This window comes from Taudactylus pleione, unplaced genomic scaffold (genome assembly GCF_031769625.1).
Source record: "Taudactylus pleione unplaced genomic scaffold, aTauple2 ptg000329l, whole genome shotgun sequence".
NCBI lineage: Eukaryota > Metazoa > Chordata > Amphibia > Anura > Myobatrachidae > Taudactylus > Taudactylus pleione.
This window is the reverse complement of record NW_028284730.1, coordinates 2,310,001-2,334,655: the sequence shown is the minus strand read 5'-3', so window position 1 is coordinate 2,334,655 and position 24,655 is coordinate 2,310,001. Positions and strand designations below refer to the sequence as shown.

General features: G+C 44.4%; 1 protein-coding gene across 3 annotated transcripts in view; it reads right to left on the bottom strand.

Annotated features, from left to right (window-relative positions):
• Positions 1-265: 265 nt before the first annotated feature.
• Positions 266-24,655, bottom strand: part of PAX8 (paired box 8) — a 45,527-nt gene continuing 21,137 nt past the window's right edge. The window contains exons 5-13 of one of the 3 annotated variants that reach the window (XM_088443189.1): positions 22,742-22,939; positions 21,324-21,406; positions 16,395-16,520; positions 14,012-14,187; positions 9,587-9,704; positions 7,740-7,928; positions 6,059-6,157; positions 3,279-3,365; positions 266-1,435 (exon numbers count right to left, since the gene is read on the bottom strand). In XM_088443189.1, the coding sequence (XP_088299315.1) occupies positions 1,359-1,435; positions 3,279-3,365; positions 6,059-6,157; positions 7,740-7,928; positions 9,587-9,704; positions 14,012-14,187; positions 16,395-16,520; positions 21,324-21,406; positions 22,742-22,939 (1,153 nt within the window). In that variant the 3' untranslated portion in view covers positions 266-1,358. Of the gene's footprint in view, positions 1,436-3,278; positions 3,366-6,058; positions 6,158-7,739; positions 7,929-9,586; positions 9,705-14,011; positions 14,188-16,394; positions 16,521-21,323; positions 21,407-22,741; positions 22,943-24,655 lie in introns of all 3 variants that reach the window. The other 2 variants (XM_088443190.1, XM_088443191.1) reach the window with 2 other exon arrangements.

Genomic DNA, 24,655 nt, shown 5'->3' with positions numbered 1-24,655 from the left:
TCTAGGGGCTATTGGAAAAGGCATTTACTTAGGGGCTGGGGGACACAACAAAGTGTTATGAGTCACTAAATGTCAACACCTCCTTTGCTCTTGATGCATTGTCTAACACTTGTCACTTCCAGTGAGACATCCAGACTTTTCGTTGTATCCACACAACCCCCTAAACACAACCACGCATCCCATTGGCATTTACACCTGAATCTATGCTAGATACTCATGTATGTTGCTTCATGCACTCAGTCCAGGAGTCAGATTGCATCACGGTTATTTATTTAAAATACTTTAATTTACAAATAATTTATGTACATTGTGTTTATAGCTCAGGTATTTACATCAACGGTTTCAGTTGAAAAAGTCCAGTTGTGCATAGGAAGCACCGTCCTGTATCTGTGGTCCTTCTGCAGGCGTTTCCATGCATTCGTGTCAAGCTGGAAATCTGACAGCGCTTCAACACCAAACTCTCCACTCTGGGATCCAAAGTTTATTGCAAAGTGAGAGTTAAAGCACAGACTATGCCCAACCCTAGTGAGGTAAGTAACAGTGTGTGTGTAATAAATATACAATGAGTGCACATGGCATTAAGCTGTCCCTGTGAATTTAGCCTATGTGTTGCTATTAGGGGGAACATTTTTGGAAAATGCAGATGAGTATCTAAACTTTTTTGTTTTAATTCATCCAAACTTGCTTTTCCTGCAAACATTGGCTTGCCTACAGCTCTAAGGGCTTCAGAGAACGTTATATTCATGGCACAGCTGATCATGTAGCTTATACAATACCTGTATATGTTACACAAGTACTGTATATTATAAAGGGTAATACTGAATACTGATTTCGTCACTTTGTGGTCATTGTAACGCACCCCATAAGCTATTTCAGTGACTAGACTTCATCTCAGATTTGTGCAACCTGCATAAAGGAACTCACAACCAGTAGGGGGGACCCATTATCCTATATGTAATATGTGCATCTTTGCTGCTTTCCCTGTGCCGTTCTCTTGCCAGAGGGGAAGGCTAAATACAGTGAGAGAAATTGATTGTTACTGTTGTGTAGCTGGGTATTCTGCACCCACAATAGTATGTTTATGGCATTTTAATAAAAAGTTGATCTAACTATTATTTAAAAAGAGTGGAAAATGCAGCGTACACTTAACTGGCCAGTAATAATTATGTTCCCTCTTTTTGTCTTAGTGTAGTTTCATTTATAATGAAAATACAGTTCATGTTAATAAAGTCGTTAACTCCACCCTGACATCTGGTTGGTTTCCATGGCAATATTTGTTATTGGTTCCGGCTGTCCGGCTGCTTTTCCAGGGCTTGGCTGTGTTGCTGAAGGTGCTCTGTGAGCAGTGTCCATGGAAACTACAGAAGATCATATGCCCCGGCAGTTGTTGGAGGGGGCGCAGTCCTTGCAGTGGAGCTATAGTAGTAGGGGGAGCCTGGGAAGTAAATTATGAGGGGGATACCTGTTAACCAATGTCATTAATAAGTCAACTTACAACATTGCATTCTCATAGAATCATCATGGAAATTACAGCACAGATCAACTCTTTCTGTACAGCGTGGGAGAGGACGTACTGACCACTGTATCTTGAGCCAGCATCTTCCCTTAAAGCAGACTACAACCTGTTGCTTGCCTGGAGTTGTAGAACTACAAACACCAGCATGCTGCGATGTGTAAAGCCGCAGGTTGTCTACCCTTGCCTTGCTGTATAACTATAAACCATAAATGTAGAGCAGGGGTTCCCAACCACGGTCCTCAAGGCACACTAACAGTCCAGGTTTTAGGGATAGCCATACTTGAGCACAGGTGACTTAATTAGTACCTCAGTTATTTTTATTTAACAATCTGTGCACAATCATGGATATCACTAAAAGCAGGACTGTTAGTGTGCCTTGAGGACCGAGGTTGGGAATCACTGATGTAGAGTATGGAACAATGGTTCCCAACTCCAGTCCTCCAGTACCACTAGCAGGCCATGTTTTGTGGATTTCTTTAATCATGCACAGGCGAGTTAATCTATTTTGCTGGGTCAGTAATTGTCCCACCTGCTTCCACAGACAGAAATCCTGAAACCATGACCTGTTGGAAAAACTTGAGGGTTGAGGTTGAGAAGCAATGGTAAGGAATATCATAGCACATTTTGTGGACATGTACTGTGAGTGTCACAGATGCCTCTCTGGTATTGTGTGAGGGCAAATTAAATAAGAAATGGGGCAGAGAGAATTCTGAATTACATATGGTGACTAAAGCAGGGCATACACTATACAATTTTCTGTCAGATATCTGTCCAATCTGGCTGGTTGGATTGAAAACCTGGTAATGTATGGGAGCCAATGACTGTCGTCCATTTGCTCACAAACACTGGAAAATAGCCAAAAATGGTTGTTAAGGCAAATTGGTTAAAACGCACAAATTTAACAAATTTGAACAAATTTTTTTTGGCCTTTTATTCAGTGTTTAAAACCATATGGACGACTGTCATTGGCTCCCATACATTACCAGGTTTTCATTCCAACCAGCCAGATTGGACAGATATCTGACAGAAAATTGTATAGTGGACGCCCTGCTTAAGTTATCCCAAATGAGCTCATCTTATGCTAAACCATTTTGTCTTAAATCCATTCCCGGGGACACACTAGCAGTGCATGTTTTCCATATCTCCATAGGTGGTGCAAATTCTTGGTTTTTTTATTCTGTAAGGAGATCTGGAAATGAAGCACTGTTAGTGTGTCCTGCGAAACACTGTGCTAAACTGCCTTAAACTAATTAACACCTAGAAATACAGAACAGCAAATGGCTTAATAGAGAATTATCAGAAATGATGAAATGTAAATTTGGGATAGCTGCTGCTCCACCTGTAATATTTGCACTGACTATTTGTCTATTGAGCATTGGCACTGGACTTGTGGTGACAGACCCCACTAGATACAGTGTTGAGTGGACATTTGTATACATTTAAGAATACGCCTGCTGTATTTTTACTATAGCTTTAATTAATGGGGTACTATTTTTTTTTAAAGAAACATGTTGGCCTCTAACAACAGAATCAATATATTGATGTGTGTGAATTAATAACAGAGGCAGTCCGTGGAGGAATATCTGTACTTGGCTTTACCTAGATGTAATCTATGATATTCCTCTATACTGAAATAATGGAGCAGGCCCAGCGGTTAGGATTGGACAGATTTTCACCTGGGAAAAAGTGGAATAAATGAAAAATAAAAATCTATTTTTTTGTGAATGAAAGTGCTACAAAAGCTGTTTCCCCATGTACTTACTAAGAAGGCTGGAGCCGGGGAACCGCCAACTGTCTCCGTATGCTGCGTAGGCCCCGTGGCTATATGCATTACCAGAGTAATCGCTTCCTGCCGAGAAAACAAGAACTGTCAGGTCAAATGGAACAGCGGGGGGAACATCTCACCTTACCAGAGCTATGAAGCTACGCAGCTAATATCTTACTTATAGCTCCTCTCCCGCCAGCACAGAGCCAGACCTCTGCTGCCAGTGTGCTGGGAATTATTATACAGAACATACTGTGACCTTACATCTACTCAGATTAGGCAGCTTATACTCCCCTCTATCTTGTTTATTTACAGTCTGGCCATACCTATACTAGATATATCACATTTATATCAGCACTGCTATGGATCTTTTCCATAACCCTACCATCATTTAATTTAATGACTGTATCAACCAAAGAGTATACCACCTCTTAATGTTTGTCCCTGTTTAGTTTAGTATTTAAGGGATGCTGAGAGAATGATGATGTGAATGTTACACTGGTGAAGTCATACAAATTGTCAGTAATAGTTCTGTTTGGATTGGAGCACGAGAAATCTTTTGTCCACAGGTAGTTCCGTTTAAATGTCAGGGGTATAATGCCTGGCGTTGGCACAACTGTACACGTTTTATTGATTCTATCACATCTTAAATGTAAATAGTTAATGACTATAAGCCGTGTATGCTGCTAATTGTTCAACCCCAATGCGAAAGATAATGTGCAAGTAACATCTGAAACTGATGAACGATATAAGATAACGTATGATGCAATTAACAAGGTAAAGGCAATCGCTGTATCCTATACATACATATACGCCACAAACAAATGTAAAGGCAATCGCTGTATCATATACATACATATACGCCACAAACAAATGTAAGAGGGTGCTGCTGTATCTTCTTAGATGACAACCCTTGTATGTAACTATATATATATAACTAACCAAATACTTATGTGTGTGTATAATATCCTTGAGAGACGTAAGGAGTAAATAGGGTTGAAGTTGCCTAAAGGATACATGAAAAGGGGCAGACTAGATGGGCCAAGTGGTTCTTATCTGCCGTCAAATTCTATGTTTCTATGTTTCTATATAGATAAACAGACAGACAGATGGATAATAGCATATTTATATTTATAGTGAAACATAGAACGTGTGTCGCTTGCCATGATTGCCTGGTTCTGCTGCACCCTGGTTCTGCTGCACAAATATTAGGGTTTCACTTCAAATACATTTTGCTAACCCTCTTATTGCTATACTCTGTACGTATTTCACCCCTAAACTACATGTCTATTAAAGAAAGAAAAAAAAAACACAAGTTTATATACTACATTATTTGGGGTAAACTTTTCCCTGAAACAGAGGACCTGCATCATTTCTGATATTATCCAGAATAGATAACCTATTCTCAGAGTAATATAGCACAGGATGTATTATTTGGGAATAAGGAGATCATTTGTCCTCTCTGCGCTTGTACGGACATGCAGATCACTGGGTGTTGGGAACAAATCCATCTCTTGCACACACAGTTAAAATATAACTGCTCTTTTTTATTTATCTTGACCAATCTCATTTCACGGTCCAGGGGAGGAAGGAGGGTGTGCGCGCGAGTGTGTGGCTGGGGAGGGGGGAATAAGTACTTTATATTTTTAACGCTGCATTAAGCGCGTCTCCGTGGTAACACAGTAACACGCTGGCTCAGCAGGTTCCGGAGCTGCGAGCTGAGTGGGTGGGGGGAACTGATGTTCTGCATTTCTTTTTCATTTAAATGTACCTGCAAAGGTCACCTGGGGTCACCAACACCAAAAACATAACTCAATTTATCATTTGTAGTCTCTCTCGCTCTACTTGACACCTATAATGTACCCAAATATCCCCACAGGAACAGACTCTCAGCTTTTGCGTTAATCCAGTAAAGGAATTCAGAATGACTGAGGTACAAAATTATATATAAAAGACCTGATTCCGAGTTGCACATGAAGCAATGTCTGACGCATCCAGAAGTCCATAAAAACATCCGCCTGTATTGTTAGTGGGTCGCCTATATGCGACTGCACAGTCCCCAGCTCTGAGAGCAGCTGTCATTGCTATTATCTGCCTTAGCACCGGCCCCCAGGGGTGCCAAAGGGGAGGTGGTGGGTACTGATTACCTAGGCCTGGGCTTGGTGTGGACTCGGAACCTGGGTCAGCTGCTGAGGGGGACATTGTTCTCTTTTGCAGCACTACACATTGTATTGTTTTCTTTGTAGGGGTCAAGGTCACGCCTCCCGGATTTGGCCCCCGCCCCCTGTACCCAGGCCCTGTTCAGCTCCCGTCGGCCCTGCCATCCCATGTACTTGGAGCAGGAGATCAGAGTGAAATCCGACACTCACCACTGAATAGTCCACAACTCTGTCTATACGACACACGGGACACTTCTCCATTGCCCCATTGTTACCTAGTAAGGCCCATGCAAGCAGCTGAGATGTGTATGACTCTGCATCACTCATAAGTGCTCTAAGCTGAGTATAAAGGCCGCGGCGCAGGTGCTGTTTGTCTAATTGAAGCACAAGAGCGTTGTGAAATGCATGTGTGCCGCGCATGTGCAAATCATCCCTCACTAATTAATACATCCATTCAGCAGAGAGGAAACATGGCAGCAGCTACCTATGGGTACTGACTACACCACCATTGGTCTAAGACAAACCTCTATTGTTGCATGTAACTCAGAGGTGTTTATGTAACCAGCACCTTCCTGCTTTATAAGACAATGATACAGAACCCAAAGACCCATAACGTACCAGCTACCATTCCAGCAATAGCAGACGAGGCATAGTTTCCTTGGCCACTGGGTATGTGGGGAGGGTAGCCTGGCAACGTGGATCCTACAACGTCACGTCCTATGAAGTAATAGAGAGATCCTATTATATATTAGCAGCACACATTCCAGCCGGCGCTAACCAGCATACAGTGAGCAATTCTGGGTAGACTATATGGAGCAACAGAAGGAATGATGGGCAGAATCCTGCATATAATGGAGTAATATAAGTAAAGCCAAGAAGCCAAGTGCTGTCCAGTCCGTGTGTGCTGCAGACTGTGGGCACTGGGAATGCAAGATTTACAAGTGTAATCTAATGACAGCTCCACGCTGAAGGGTGGACTTTGAGAATCAGCTGTTCAGTGGGACTCTGCAACAAGCATTGTGAAACTCAGTTATCACAGTATTATTTCTATAGCACACTGTACGGTATGGGCCTGACGTCGCAGAATTGCACGCACGTTCACTTTGCTGGTTGATCTTACTATTTTTAGCACTGTGCATGCTCTGCAGTTGAGCGTAAGCGTATGCCACCAACTACAGTCCACTCAGAGCCCTATTCATCTTGCTAGCATCTCTACTTGGGGCAGAAGAGGCAGTACTGGGAGGCCATGTAGTGTTCGCACTTAGGACCTGATTCAGACCCTCTCGCAAGCCGCCGCTCGCTCGTTCCTGGTCGATGTTATAAAATTGCGCATGCGTATGCATCGTAGTGTGCGTGCACAAACTAGTCTGAGCGATCGGGAAGAGCTCACTCACCAAGCAAAGACAGCCCAGTGGAATGAGTGACAGGAGAGGTCGTTTGTGGGTGGTAACGGGGCAGGGCACTGGAAACGGGAGAGTGGAGGTGCGAACACAGGCGTGCCTGAGAATCTTAACGCCGTTTCAGAGGGGTGCATGATTAAAAGGCAGCATCATAGTACACATCACCTCGCTGTAATTCACACTGAAGTGCTTGCAGCAAGGTATAGTCAACCTCAAGCACTGCGAGCACATCCGATGGTGCTCGACGTACCAATGTTTTCATGCTCTTCCTGGAGATGACGTGCGCAAGTGGGCGTCTTATGAATGGCTGGTGGGCGTCTGAATACATAAAGTGATCGCTCGCCAAGACATAGTGGGCGTGCTAATGCCTTGCCGTGCGAGCACCTGCCTTGCTGGGCGTGCGCTGTATTTGCATACGCTGGGAGCGAGCGGCCGCATCTAGCGAGCGGCTCTGAATCAGGCCCTTAGGCTGAGTGAGAGTATTTAGGCGAAACAACGAGCTATGCTAAGTTTTGTATATTAAGGAATCCACCTGATTTTGGACGGATCTCTTGCGCCCAGTAAGTATACAGTTGGTGCAAGTACGCGCTAATTGTGACAACAGCCACAAGCGGATGGATAGAGGCGGTGCAGCAATATAAATGCATGAAGCTCTGCATGCGGTTAAGTATCTGCATCGATTTCCAAGCATGCCATGTGAGTTTTAGTGCAGTTGGCTTGCTTGCAGCTCTGCCTCTGTCCCTATGTGACCACCTTCAAGTAGCAGGCTAGATCTCACTACAGTGACCATGCTACTTGTATAAGGTGTATACTGTCCCTGACGGCCATGCATTCCATTATAGAAATAAGGCTTATGGTGCTGCACCCTTCTCACTGTAAAACATTTACTATTACCGTACCTGTAAAAGCCTGGCTGGTGAACTGTCCATAGACAGAGGCAGCATGTGAAAATGCACTGATGGTTGGGGCAGCAGCTGATGAACAGATTGGCTGCAGGTCCAGAAAGGTGGGGCTACATAATGATGGAGGGGTGGAGCTAGCGCTGGAGCTGTCGGAAGCCTCTTGTTTAACGGAGTATGATGGAAGTTCTACAGTGAAGGAGGAATGAAATGAAGATGGATGTTTTAAATTAAGAAGAAGAAAAAAACATTGTGAATTGTGATGGGGAAATTATGCGCAAAGATTGAAACAACATGGAAAAATGAGACGTTACTCTAACGTGAAAGTGATAAATTGGTTTGATTTTTAATTGCACTACAGTACACACTGGTGAGTAGTGAGAGCTGCCATGCTGTTCTGTCACACAGCTGGCAGGTCTGTGCAATAGCAACGCTGTCGTAATGGAAATGCTCTGCCCGCATGATATGTGACGAAACAGGAATTGGGGCATTTATTTATTGGCCGAGACACATAGCAACATCATCTATTCTGCAACTTCTGAGTGATTTTCTGATTTACCCAAAAACTGTCCTGACATTCACTGAAAAGTACGAGAGTAACTTTCTACATTTACTTCCATTTTCCAAGGAAAGACCACTCATGTAAGATCCCTTTCTTGAAATGAACTATGTGAAATAGGTACTAACACAGACATGATTTTCACTGAAGATATGACCTTCTGAATTACACTTTATATGTTTCATATTGTTGCACCTGGTGTTTGGGGTTGTGCAGCTGATACAGTTATCTCCTTCAAATTGATTTTTTTTTACATAGCAACAACACCTATGTAAATCCGGATACATAGGGAAAACATGTTATACATGTCGGCAAATTTTTACTAATCGGCCTGCATTTAATAAACGTGTACTTCACATGTATCTGAATTTAAAGGATTGATATTGTATGGACTGGAAATGTTACTTATAAAATCAGAATTTGTTTGCTGACTTGTATTTGTGACCGTTACTAAAAGTCATATACAGGTTAAATGTTTATATTAGAATTTTCCTTTAAACATGATACTTAAAAAGTCCTTGGGGCAAATTTACTAAAGGGAGAGTTTTTAGAATTGGAGATGTTGCCCATAGCAACCAATCAGATTCAAACTATGCTAGTTAAATGTTAAATAGAATCTGATTGGTTGCTATGGGCAACATCTCCACTTTTAAAAACTCTCACTTTAGTAAATATACCCCCTAGTCCTAACATTCCTTCAGTGTCAAAAACATTTATATTATAGATCTGGCTTTAGTTGCAACCTTCTCGCCACTGCCCTGACCTGCTTTCCTCCCCTACTCCCTGTTATACTTGTAATTGCAGAGCGATATGGCCCAAAATTGCAGGTGTGGCGGGTATGGTAATTTACTGTAGTAACTATTTAGATGCAGGCAGAATGTGTCCCCGGCAGGGGCGGGCAGGGCTCTGCTCAGTGTCGTTAACGACACTGAGCACAAACACTGAATGATATCATGAACAATAACGTTCAGTACCGGGCTCCCTCCCTCATTCCCGAACATGCAACAACCTGATCGTCAGGCTGGACTGCATGTTCAGGCGATGAACGTCAAAGAACAATGACCAGCGGGAGTGCACATCGCTGGTCGTTGGTCGTTATCGTTGATCGTTTTTGTGAAAAAACTGAACAGTATTTTGGACGACTGAACGATAACGATATTGTTATCGTTCCATCAGCCAAAATATCGCCCAGTGTGTACGCACTTTTAGTTGTATGGTGAGTGACAGTTACAATTTATGTGTTCATTCAGGGACATAAAAAGTCTCACTTCTCGGCCTGTCCACCTACCTGCCAGGGCGGAGTACCCCTGGTGTGCAGAGAGGTTTCTACCGAGAGCATTGGAGGAGGTAAGCGCTGATTTCCCATCATCCATTGCATTGTTCAGCAGTGGTAGTGGATAAAGAGCCTGAAACGTACAGATAGGTCATCAGTATTAAAATGTTTTTGGTGACAATTCCCTTCCTCTATTGCCATTATTTGTGAACCTTTGGCATATGTGAAACAAACAAAACAGAATTAAGAACATGCTATAGGACAACCGGTCTCAGGAGCTGGAAATAAAGTATAACACTGAGATGTGACATTTTTACAGTTTTTTGGGGGGTTTTATATATATTTTTATTGTGGCTCAATACAGTACACTGCAACTGCTCACTACAGTACACTGCAACTGTTCAACACAGTACACTGCAACTACTCACTACAGTACACTGCAACTGCTCACTACAATACACTCAGTGGCGTAACTAGGGGGGGTCGGGCAGGGTGCGTGCCCTGGGCGCCGTGGGACCGGCGGAGCGGGGGGGCGCCGCCGGCCACGGTCCGGCTCGCCCTAGTTAGCCACCAGTGTAGCGCCGACCACAATGAGTGTGGTCAGCGCTACACATTTACACAGGACCGGCGCTAGGCTTCCCTGCGCCGGTCCTGTGCTGCACACCTGAGCCCGTTCCCTCCCCCTGAGCGCTTGCCCAATAGCGCCAGGAGGCGGGCTCAGACTGTGCATAACACACGCATCGCCATCAGCGCTGGCGGCGATGCGTGTGTTACGCAGCAGCCAATGAGAGTCAGATAGACTCTCATTGACTGCTGCAGCACCCACTGCAAGAGCCGGACTTCCGTCCGGCTCCTGCAGTGGGTAATGGGACAGACGTCATGCCCGGGAGGACTGGCGGGCGGCGGCGGCAGGAGCGGCGTCGCGGACTGGAGGAGCAGCAGCAGCAGCAGCGTGGATTCAGGTAAGTATTTTTTTATATATATATTTTTAAAAACCTGTCAGCACTACTGGGGGCACAACGGGGGTGGCTACCACTGGGGGGACCTCTACTGGGGTGGGGGAACAACGGGGGGGGTGGCTACTACTGGGGGCACCATTATTAGGAGGACCTCTACTGGGGGGGGCTATTACTGGGGGCAAAATTATTAGGAGGACCTCTACTGGGGGGGGCTATTACTGGGGGCACCATTATTGGGAGGACCTCTATTGGCGGGGGCTATTACTGGGGGCACCATTATTAGGAGGACCTCTACTGGGGGGGGCTATTACAGGGGGCACTTAATTGGGAGGGGGGACCTCAACTGGGGACCACTACTTGGGGGGGGACTACTACTGGGCGCATTATAAAAGGGGCCTACTACTAGGGGCACTGCACTGGGGGGACCACAACTGGGGGCAATAACAGGAAGGACCACTACAGGGACCACTGGATAGGGGGGTCACTACTGGGAGCCTGCATCAGGGGCACCACTACTGGGTGCACTGCATGGGAGGGGGGGGGGACTACTGCTGGGGGCACTACATAAGGGGCTTACTGCTAGGGGCACTGTGGGGACCACTACAGGGGGCACTAGATAGGGGGGATCACTACTGGGTGCCTGCATAAGGGGACCACTACTGGGAAACCTGCATGGGGGGACTACTGCTGGGGGCACTATATAAAGGGCACTGCATAGGGGGGAGGACTACTACTGGGGGCACTATATAAAGGGCACTGCATAAGGGGATACCACTACTGGGTGCACTGCATTGTGGGGACTGCTACTGGGGGCACTGCATAAGGGGGAACACTACATAGGGCACTGCATTTGGGGGGACCACTACTGGGGGCACTGGGTAAGGGGAACTAATTGGGGGCTGTATAAGGGGGACCACTACTGGGGATACTGTATAAGGTACACTACTATGGGCCTGCATAAGAGGGACCACAACTGCATACTGGGGGTACTGTATAAGGGTACTACTGGGGTTAAGGTGCATATGGACAGGAATGTTCAGCGTGAAAATAAAGGGGTGTCATGTTGACACGCCCCATTTTTAAGTGACCACGCGCACATATCGGGATGTTGGGGGGGGGGGGGGCTCCAAATACCCTAGTTACGCCACTGAGTGCACTGCAACTACTCACTACAGTACACTGCAACTGTTCAACACAGTACACTGCAACTACTCACTACAGTACACTGCATCTGCTCACTACAGTACACTGCAACTGCTCAATACAGTACACTGCATCTGCTCACTACAGTACACTGCAACTGCTCACTACAGTACACTTCAACTACTCACTACAGTACACTGCATCTGCTCACTACAGTACACTGCAACTGCTCAATACAGTACACTGCATCTGCTCACTACAGTACACTGCAACTGCTCATTACAGTACACTGCAACTGCTCGCTACAGTACACTGCAACTGCTCGCTACAGTACACTGCAACTGCTCACTACAGTACACTGCAACTGCTCGCTACAGTACACTGCAACTGCTCACTACAGTACACTGCAACTGCTCAGTACAATACACTGCAACTGCTCAATACAGTACACTGCAACTGCTCAGTACCGTACACTGCAACTGCTCACTCCAGTACACTGTAACTGATCACTACAGTACACTGCAACTGATCACTACAGTACACTGCAACTTGTAGACAGCAGTTCAGGACAAAACAAGTAAGACAATCGTCATACGTGGTAACAGTGGATGAAATAAATGTAGCAACAATACCAAGCATTAGACACGCCTGAGCAGATGCAGTCCTTAAGTCATACAATATATAAATGTACATAACAGACACAGGGCCTGACATAGAGCTGCGCGCAATGGCGATGTGCGCGGAGCCAATATTTTACTACTGCGCATGCGTAAAAATCCCTGTGTATGAGCCTCTGTGATTGACATGGACTGTATCAGAGATGTCTGAAATCTGTCGGCTGTTCCTGGGCGGTTACTGAGAGGTAACTTAGCGCACACAAGGGGATGGTCCGTCTTATGGGCGTGTCGCGGGCATGTCGGTGAAAGTGGTTGTGTACAAAGACACTCGACCGCTTACATAGGAGGCCACACTTGGATGGAGAAACGACACCTGCCATAGAGCTGGTGCAAGTTTCGATGGTGCGACCGATGATGGCGTCTAAAGACGCACCAGTTGGTATAACATCGCCTACGGCATCTCGAGTCCTTGCACCTTCGAGCACACGGGCGTACACCAGGGAAGGGCTTTGTAGGAACATTAGCAGAAAGTCACAAATGGGCCAATAGACAGAAACGGATGCAGCTGCGTCCAGCTCTGAAAGGACCCATGGCTTCATAGGTAATTTAGGCCTTGTAGATGAGAGAAAAGGGGGGAGGGGAGAACAAAAACAACAACTAGCGCTCACCCACCGCCCATAAGTCAATGATCCATCTACGGAAACAGCCCAGGTGTGTGAGGGATAATTCCTGCAGGAGTATTTTGGTGTGACCGTGACAAGTGGTGATTGGACAAAGGAACAAATAGTGATGGTAATTGAGGTTGGCCAATAATTGGTAAAGGTACTATAAGGTATATTGGAGCCAGTTTAGTAGACTGCGGGAGAGTTTGGAAATATTTCACCCCAACTGTGGAATAATGGCGGCGTCAGCAGCTCCTTGTTCTGCGTGATTTCCAGCCACTACATGTTAAACAGCAGGCGGAGCCTACCAGTGGCCATTATGGGTGCTGGTTTGGCATTGTTGGGAGATAGCTCTTCAGCCAACTGCCATGAGGGTCATTAACAATTTATTGTCAATTTGCGGGATTCTAGGTTGGTCCACTAGATATGCAAAAATCACCCAGAGGGCTGTACCACTAACTGATATGCCCAGGGGGTTATTTCCATAAACACTTAGGTCATTCCAGAACTGTTGGACGTGTCATCAACCCCAGGAACAGTGCATGAGATCTGCTTCCCCTGCCTGACATATTGGGAATGTGTTGGACGATGAGGTACCATTTCTTGGGGGATAGATAGGCCCGGTGCAGTCGTTTGTAAGCCTCTTCCTGGTAACTACAAGCCAGTGAGTTTTACATTAAGTTGAAAAGTATTTACCTTGTTGGTGGCCGTCATAACTATGAGTTGAGAAGTCCATTTGTGAGCACCCGAAATCTCAGTGTCAGGGTAAATTTTCGTTCCACCACTAGCCTATATAAATGACCTAGCATATGACCCCTACTGAATTCACAAAGTCTCGTTGTTTCAGGTTGGGAAGAACTGATCATAAATAATCAATTATATTTCCTGACAGCTATGTTGTATGTGAGCGGGGTGTGGAAGGGCTCTATATTATTTTTAACGATAGACAAAATGTTTAATTCTGACTTACTGTCAGTAAATGTACTGCAGTCATGACAATGAATTCCAGTGTAAAAGAAATACATACTCATTAGACGCACACTCAGCAATGGTACTCACTTGTTCAGCTTTGCTGTGACTGGAGGAGGAGTAGGAGTCGGGAAAGTGTTGCCTCTGGAAAGGACACTCCAGCCCGTCCAGTGGGTGCTGAATGTAAGCCTGTGTGCGCATCTGTTTCCGGCTCAGTCCTCCACTGCCCTGAGAGTCGATGCTGAGTCTGCAGCTGTCCTGATCACCTGTGGCCAACAAACCGAGGAGTTATTTCCACCCAAGTCATTTACCATCTATAGCTGATCACTATTATTTAAAACTAGCAACTACCTGCCTTATCTTATCACTATGCTATAACAATAACATTCACCTGCCTTATCTTATCACTATGCTATAACAATAACATTCACCTGCCTGATCTTATCACTATGCTATAACAATAACATCCACCTGCCTTATCTTATCACTATGCTATAACAAAAACATCCACCTGCCTTATCACTATGCTATAACAATAACATTCACCTGCCTTATCTTATCACTATGCTAAAACAATAACATTCACCTGCCTGATCTTATCACTATGCTATAACAATAACATCCACCTGCCTTATCTTATCACTATGCTATAACAAAAACATCCACCTGCCTTATCACTATGCTATAACAATAACATCCACCTGCCTTATATTATCACTATGCTATAACAATAACATTCACCTGCCTTATCTTATCACTATGCTATAACAATAACATCCACCTGCCTTATATTATCACTATGCTATAACAATAACATCCACCTGCCTTATCTTATCACTATTCTATAACAATAACATCCACCTGCCTTATCTTATCACTATGCTATAACAATAACATCCACCTGCCTTATCACTATGCTATAACAATAACATCCACCTGCCTTATCACTATGCTATAACAATAACATCCACCTGCCTTATCTTATCACTATGCTATAACAATAACATCCACCTGCCTTATCTTATCACTATGCTATAACAATAACATCCACCTGCCTTATCTTATCACTATGCTATAACAATAACATCCACCTGCCTTATCACTATGCTATAACAATAACATCCACCTGCCGTATCTTATCACTATGCTATAACAATAACATCCACCTGCCGTATCTTATCACTATGCTATAACAATAACATCCACCTGCCGTATCTTATCACTATGCTATAACAATAACATCCACCTGCCTTATCTTATCACTATGCTATAACAATAACATCCACCTGCCTTATCTTATCACTATGCTATAACAATAACATCCACCTGCCTTATCTTATCACTATGCTATAACAATAACATCCACCTGCCTTATCACTATGCTATAACAATAACATCCACCTGCCTTATCTTATCACTATGCTATAACAATAACATCCACCTGCCTTATCACTATGCTATAACAATAACATCCACCTGCCTTATCACTATGCTATAACAATAACATCCACCTGCGTAATCTTATCACTATGCTATAACAATAACATCCACCTGCCTTATCTTATCACCACGCTATAACAATAACATCCACCTGTCTTATCATCACTATGCTATAATAATATTATCACTATTCTATAACAATAACATCCACCTGCTTTATCTTATCATTATGCTATAACAATAACATCCACCTGCCTTATCACTATTCTATAACAATAACATCCACCTGCCTTATCTTATCACCTGCCTTATCTTATCACTATGCTATAACAATAACATCCACCTGCCTTATCTTATCACCATGCTATGACAATAACATCCACCTACCTTATCTTATCACTACTATTCTATAACAATAACATCTACCTTTCTCATCAGATCACTATTCTAGAACAATAACATCTACTTATCTTATCGGATGACTATTCTATTACAATTACATCTACCTTATCTTATCACTATTATATAACAACAATTACATTCATCTGCTTTATCTGGTCACTATTCTATAACAATAACTTCTACCTACTTTACCGATCACTTATCTATAAAAATAACATTAATCTGACTCATCAGATCACTATTCTATAACAATATCATCCACCTGCTTTATCTGGGCACTAATCTTTAACAATAACCTCTACCTGCCTTATCTGATTACTATTCTATAGCAGTTTCATCTACCTGCATTATATGATCATCACTATGCTATAACAACAACATCTATCTGCCTACATCAATATAATCAGTCCATCTACACACATTGCTTCTTATATTCCCCAACTCTTATACAAAATCAACTTTTCCAATACCAGTAAACCTCTCATCCCTGGATCCAGTGTAAGAGGTTATCTTAAATTTATTAACCAATCAAAATTTTCCCAATCATCCCTACACAATTATTTTTCTTAAAACCAATAGACCAACCTACACTCCGCTGTAGAACACATATTACATTGTATTTATCACTCACTGTCATCCAGTTTGCGTTTCCCATCGGTACTGTGCTGAGCAATCCCCAAAAGGCCACTGATTGAGTAAGGTGACCCAAGGGAGTCGGAGTGTGGAGATTCAGGGGGTGTCACTGCTGAACTTGGAACTGTAAGAACCAACAAATCTTATTCATGAAAAATAATTCTACAACTAACCAGTCATATTACGTACACTTAGGTAAAACAAAAGGCAATTCCCCCGGTGGTTGGTAGACATTTTTTGTACACGAATATTTTTGGTACAGGATATTTTACCTGGAATCCTATTACACTACACAACTCAACATGACCTGACAACTCTACATGAATGTAATACAATTCTATTACACGCTATACAGGGCGAGATAGATCATACCCTGGAGAAAGATAAAGTACCAACCAATCAGATTTTAACAGATTTTTTTCCCCAAATAAAGGTTATAAAATAACCGATAGAAGTTGATTGGTTGGTACGTTATTTCTCCTCAAGGTTTGATACATTTCCCCCATATACCAAAATACCTAACCTACAGGACCTGACCATTGGACATGATCATAATACAATTGTACTATGGAAATTCACTATACCTCCCAACATGACTTGACCACTTTACATGTCCATACTACAGCTATATTACCCTCTATACAAACACAGGACACTACACCTCCAACATGCCCTGACTATTGGGCATGATCATAATACAATTCTATTACATTCTATATATAGGACACTACACCTCCCAGCATGCCCTGACTACTGGGCATGATCATAATACAATTCTATTACATTCTATATATAGGACACTACACCTCCCAGCATTCCCTGACTACTGGGCATGATCATAATACAATTCTATTACACTCTAGTCTATATATAGGACACTACACCACCCAACATGCCCTGACTACTGGGCATGATCATAATACAATTCTATTACACTCTATATATAGGACACTACACCTCCCAACATGCCCTGACTACTGGGCATGATCATAATACAGTTCTAATACACTCTAGTCTATATATAGGACACTATACCTCCCAACATGCCCTGACTACTGGGCATGATCATAATACAATTCTATTACACTGTATATGTATATATAGGACACTACACCTCCCAGCATGCCCTGACTACTGGGCATGATCATAATACAATTCTATTACACTCTATATATAGGACATTACACCTCCCAGCAGGCCCTGACTACTGGGCATGATCATAATACAATTATATTACACTCTATATACAGGACACTACACCTCCCAACATGCCCTGACTACTGGGCATGATCATAATACAATTCTATAACACTCTATATGTAGGACACTACACCTCCCAGCATGCCCTGACTACTGGGCATGATCATAATACAATTCTATTACACTCTATATATAGGACACTACACCTCCCAGCATGTCCTGACTACTGGGCATGATCATAATACAATTCTATTACACTCTATATACAGGACACTACACCTCCCAGCATGCCCTGACTACTGGGCATGATCATAATACAGTTCTAATACACTCTATATATAGGACACTATACCTCCCAACATGCCCTGACTACTGGGCATGATCATAATACAATTCTATTACACTGTATATGTATATATAGGACACTACACCTCCCAGCATGTCCTGACTACTGGGCATGATCATAATACAATTCTATTACACTCTATATACAGGACACTACACCTCCCAGCATGCCCTGACTACTGGGCATGATCATAATACAGTTCTAATACACTCTATATATAGGACACTATACCTCCCAGCATGTCCTGACTACTGGGCATGATCATAATACAATTCTATTACACTCTATATACAGGACACTACACCTCCCAGCATGCCCTGACTACTGGGCATGATCATAATACAGTTCTAATACACTCTATATATAGGACACTATACCTCCCAACATGCCCTGACTACTGGGCATGATCATAATACAATTCTATTACACTGTATATGTATATATAGGACACTACACCTCCCAGCATGCCCTGACTACTGGGCATGATCATAATACAGTTCTAATACACTCTATATATAGGACAATATACCTCCCAACATGCCCTGACTACTGGGCATGATCATAATACAATTCTATTACACTGTATATGTATATATAGGACACTACACCTCCCAGCATGCCCTGACTACTGGGCATGATCATAATACAATTCTATTACACTCTATATATAGGACACCAGGGCCGCAACTAGGGGGGGGGCTGGAGGTGCACGTGCACCGGGTGCTCCACTGTACCCGGTGCCAGTGACCCCTAGCCCGGTGCTGCAGAGAGGCTCCAAGCCGGACATCCGCTGGTAATATTTATTACCAGCGGGTGCCCGACTCCTTCTGTGCAGCGACGCGGTGTAGCCGAAGCCGGAGGCTGGAGTTCTCTCCTGAACTCCAGCTTCCGGCTCTCCCTACGGGCACTATAGGAGAGACGTCATGACGTTTCCCCCATAGTTCCGAGCAGCCGGCGGACCGGACGCGATGCTGGATGCAGGAGCAGGGTTCAAGGTAAGTATTTTTTTTTTAATAAGCTGCACTACAGGGGCATTATTATGGGGGCATGGGCAATAATGGGCATTACTAATGGGGCATGAGCACTACAGGGGCATTACTATTGAGGCATGAGCATTACAGGGGCATTACTATTGGGGCATGGGCACAACAGAGGCATTACCACAGGGGCATTACTGTGGGGGCATGAGCACTACAGGGGCATTACTGTAAGGGCACTACATGGATATTACTATGGGGCATGGGCACGGGCACTACAGGGGCATTACTATGAAAGCATGGACACTACAGGGGCATTACTATGAAAGCATGAGCACTACAGGGGCATTACCACAAGGGCATTAATATGGGAGCATGGGCACTACAGGGGCATTACTATGAAAGCATGGGCACTACAGGGGCATTACCACAAGGGTATTAATTTGGGAGCATGGGCACTACAGGGGCATTACTATAGGGGTATTAACATATGGGCATTACTGTGGGGGCATTACAATATGTGCACTACTACAGGGGCATTATCATATGGGCACTACTACAGGGGCATTACTATATGGGCACTACTACAGGGGCATTACCTCAGGAGGCATTACTATAGGGGCACTACTGCAGAGGGAATTACCAGGGAGGGCGCCAAATTACTGTCTTGCCCCTGGTGACAAAAATCCTAGTTTCGGCCCTGAGGACACTACACCTCCCAGCATGCCCTGACTACTGGGCATGATCATAATACAATTCTATTACACTCTATATACAGGACACTACACCTCCCAACATGCCCTGACTACTGGGCATGATCATAATACAATTCTATAACACTCTATATGTAGGACACTACACCTCCCAGCATGCCCTGGCTCCTGGGCATGATCATAATACAATTCTATTACACTCTATATATAGGACACTACACCTCCCAACATGCTGAAGTTTGTTTCATTGTATTGTTGAAAACTCTGTGAATTAGGGGCCTACTCATTAAACCTAAAAATTCTCTGGAGATAATTAGCTTTAGAACTCGCATAGAGTTCTACCTAATTATAGGTGGAATTCATCATTCCACCTCTCCATAAGTATCTATTCCGAAAAGCTGTCATTTTTGCGATGACAGCTTTTCGGGAAATAGATACTTTTCCCTGCCTACACTACCTTATCGCATCTGGAAACAGTGCTGCGCATGCGCTGTTACATCTGTAAAACCAGCGCATGCGCAGCACTGCCTACAGATGCGTTAGGTTTGTGTACCCCCTCCGCTCACCTACATTTCCCCCCCACCCTGACTTACCTGTCCGCGCAGCAGCCTCCGGCTCCGTCCTGCTGGTCTGTCATGTGGTTTCCCAGCAGACCACATGACAGATTAGAAAAAAAAAAACTTTTTTTTTTGTCTAAACTTTCTTGTGCTCTGCTGGGGAGCAAACATGACAGACCAGCCTCCGGAGCCTGAGGACGGAGCAGAGCGCCGGAGGGACTCGTCGGGGGACCTGCACACGCGGATACAGGTAAGTCGATTCTGCTATTCGCCACCTCACAGTGGCGAATAGTAACTGCATCAAATTCCGAAAATTGATAATTTTCGGAATTTGATGAATACCACAATTTCCACATCCCCATACTAATGTATGGGGAGTGTGGAAATTAACACAGGGGAACTTAGCAAGGAGATATCTGTGATATCTCCTGTGCTAAGTGGCTACATGAATACCAAAATAACGTTATTTAAGGAAAATGTCCTTAAAAACGTTATTTTAGTGTTGATGAATAGGCCCCTCAGTCATTATTTTGTCAGACTGGAAATATGAGTGTAAAGGCCCCCATACATCAGAGATTGCAGCAATCGTGGAATTTGCAATCGATTGTGTATAAAAATCTTTCCCTTTTTCAATCGATTGCAGAATTACCACAATCGATTGAAAAAGGGAAAGTTACTGTTTATTAGCACAAAGTATACAGGTCAGTTACAGGTCCCTCACATACAGTAGATTCTGTAAGATATTGAGGCTTATTTTATAAAATTGCAGCATAAGCACAAATAACTGTAAATTGAAACAATAAAATTGGATATTTATTAACATTTTCTAAACTGCTTTAGAAATGAAATTGCATTGTAGTGACTGCTATAGGTTAGAGCAGAGGTTCCCAAACGCGGTCCTCAGGGCTCCCTAACAGGTCAGGTTTTAGAAATATCCATGGTTGAGTACAGGTGGTTAAATCAAATTGACTGAGGTACTAATTATGTCACCTGTGCTCAACCATGGATATCTCTAAAACCTGACCTGTTGCGGAGCCTTGAGGACAGTGATTGGGAACCTCTGGGTTAGAGGGAGATTGTGCACATGCATCATTAATTATAAAAGTCCCACTGTGTGCAGCGGTTGTCACTTACTCAGAGTATGTCCAGGGCTTAGCGATTTCACACAGCTCTCCATGGGCAGGTTAAAGAGCTGCTGCACCTTGGTGCGGATTATTCTGCCAACGAGACAAGGAGAAGTGTGAACTGAGGCATCGTAGAGTAAAGTGCCTCATTATTATTAGCACAATGGCACCGATTCTGAGTCAAACACAAATGCGGACATCTGCAAACTGCGCATGCACCATGGAAAGCAATCACCGACTGCCCGTGAACCGGACCATCCATATGGACACAGACGAAGACAGAAAGTGCGGATAGATAGATCGATCCGCCCGCTGACAGACAACTCTTTCTATGTAATGGCCATTTCTGGACGGTAACTGGACAAGGAACTGTTCTGCCTATTGGCAGTGTCATGGGAGTGTTGGGTGGGTGTGTAAGCCGTCTTCCGCGCTCGTTCGCAGTATGAGGACGCAGGTGGGTGTAAGTGCAGAGACTGATGATGACGCCTGTGGACGGAAAAATACTGGGCCTGCCGGCCATCCGCATGAAGATGGATGGTAAATCGTTATGTACAGGAGGATACTTGCTTTAGCATAAGGTAGCAAGCAGGTCGCCGTGGCCGTATGGAAAACCTTCCGCAGATATGAATGACACAGGATCAGCACCAAAACTCATACAGCACAGGTGTAACACAGGTAATGGCATGACATAAAACACTGGGGAATATATAATGCTGAGGGGCTTTTTGCAAATGACATTATTTTCTGTTCAGCTTCCACCATGTTTGACTATTTAGCTAAAACTCAGACAAACTTTGGGCTTTTCTTCTTAAAACTATTATTTTCCTCAGTGGATCAGCTTGATATATGGCTAGAGCCTCCCTATAGCCTGGGGAGACCTAAGAGATATTGTTGTCAATAATTAGGTTTATAGACTTGGTAACCTGTGGTTGGCCAGCTGTTGTGGAACTAAAAATCCCAGCATGCCCTGCTGGCCTCTTCATTTTGATCACCACAGAGCTTGACATCAGAGGTGAACAACCTGTGGGTCTCCAGCTGCAGTGCAAGCGGTTACTTGTAGTTCTTTAATAGCTGGCTAGCTCAGTGACATAGGGGCAGATGTACTCCCCTCTAGAAAGTGTTAAATTGGAGAGTGATAAACCACCAACCAGTCAGCTCCTAACTGTCATTTTTCAAACACAGCCTGTGACATGACATTTGGGAGCTGAGTACCTGGTAGTTTATCACTTTCCAATTGATCACTTTCCAGAGCTTAGTACATCTGCCCCCCTATAGCTGTCTGAAGACAACAACAGCAGCAGTGACACTTACAGGCTATAAATAAAGTACGACTTACAGTGCATTGCCAACTCTCCATTCAGACACATACAGTATCATTAATTCCTAAGGCAAATACACATTCTGGTCAATGACATAACGACATTATACCTGTTGATGGAGCTGACACTGGGCACCGTGTCATTGTCGCACACCCCCTCTGCCAGCAACCGATCTCGGATTTCCCAGGCAAACATGGTGGGGTTTTGTCTCTTATAATCTCCAATCTTCTCCACCACTTTGGGTGTGGCAACTTTGGGCTTGGAACCACCGATGACCCCAGGCCGGATACTGCCTGTTTCATAGTACCTACTCCAATACAAAATTAGATATAATTACCCAGAACCAGGATCTCTCCCAACCCAGGGTTCTCCCTAAGCAGCAGCAACTCCCAGACATGTGTATTGTATCAGAATCACATAATGCTTGGGGGTGATGCACTAATCCTTGAAGAGAGATAAAATACCAACCAATCAGCTCCTAACTGTCATTTTTCAAACAGCCTGTAAACTGACAGTTAGGAGCTGATTGGTTGGTACTTTATAATAATAAACAGACTCTGAAGCATTGTACAATTTTGCTCCCATGACCAAATGTTTCCAGTCTAAGCTATTGCTAGGTTCCCTTGTGAGTAATATGTGCATATAGTGTGTAATATAAATCTATACAGACATTTTTCCAAAGGGATGAGTACATCCTATGAAAATAAAAGCCATCAATAAACAGTTAAGCATCACATAAATAAGCCAGTGGAAAACAATCCAGATACTGTACATAACAGAAGGGAACGGCAATATGATGTGCACATCCAGGCAGTTTGCAGGAGTATAATGTTCTAGCTCATTGCACCAGGAGCAGCCACTCACCAGTGCCAGGAGAGGGAATATAACTGCAGGTGGGGAAGGGGGGGGGGGGGGTGTGAGTGTGATATTTTGTAAATTAACCACAAGGAATAAGGAAGATTTGCCGCAGACTGCTGGTGTGTCATAATGGAAATCATGTTACAGAGACTGATGCCTGGGTAGATCCATAACCAAATAGAACTGCCAATGTAAACAGACCTGTTGTCTGTTCTATTTACCTATGTTTTTTACAACAGTTATGCTGGATACACACTTAACGATTGCCTACCGAGCGATGCGACCTACGAACCCAGCCCCGAAAGGCCGACATATTGGGCAGTCCGTACACACTGGGCGATCTGGTTCCTGACCACCCGATATGCCGGCCCCGGAATTGGTATGAAATACCGCCGGCGGTTCGAGTCCCGGCAGCGGCAGCCCGACACTGGAACAGATTCCGGCAGCGGCAGCCCGACAGCGCTGGAAATCCCGATCGTCCTTAGGTAAGTATTAACTAACCTAACCTACCCCCCTAACCCTAACCCTCCTTAGGGGTGCCTAACCCTAACCTCCCCCCCAAGTGCCTAACCCTAATCCCCCCCCGTAAGTGCCTAACCCCCCCCTTCCCCGCTACCTAAACCTAAGTCCCCCGGGGGGGTGCCTAACCCTAACTCTCCCTCCCCCTAGCCTAACCCTAACCTCCCGGGGGGGTGCCTAACCCTAATTCCCCACCCGGGAGCCCTAAACCTAACCCGCGGCTGTCCGCTCGCGGCGCCCTGCATCCCTTCGATCGGGATGCCGGGCGCCGGCCTCCCGCAGTTGGGGAAATGAGCGGCATCTACATCTAGACGCCGGGCATTTCACCCTTGCCGGGATATGTCGGGAAGCCGGCTGTCGGTATAAGGTCAGCCGGCTTCCCGATTGCATCCCGCCGGCCCCTGCCGTATAGTGCTGCATGGAATCGTCTGCCGCATCGCCTGGCCTGATTTTACTGCATGTACAAAAAATCAGGCGATGCAGCTGACGAACCCCACTGAAGCGCGCTCTACACGATGCAGTGCATACACACTGTGCGATATTGTCGATTTGTCGTTCCAATGCATCGGAATCAGACAAATCATTAGCAATATTGTGTAGTTTGTAGGGGCCTTTTGGGCTCTATTCAGCAATTAAATATTTTCTT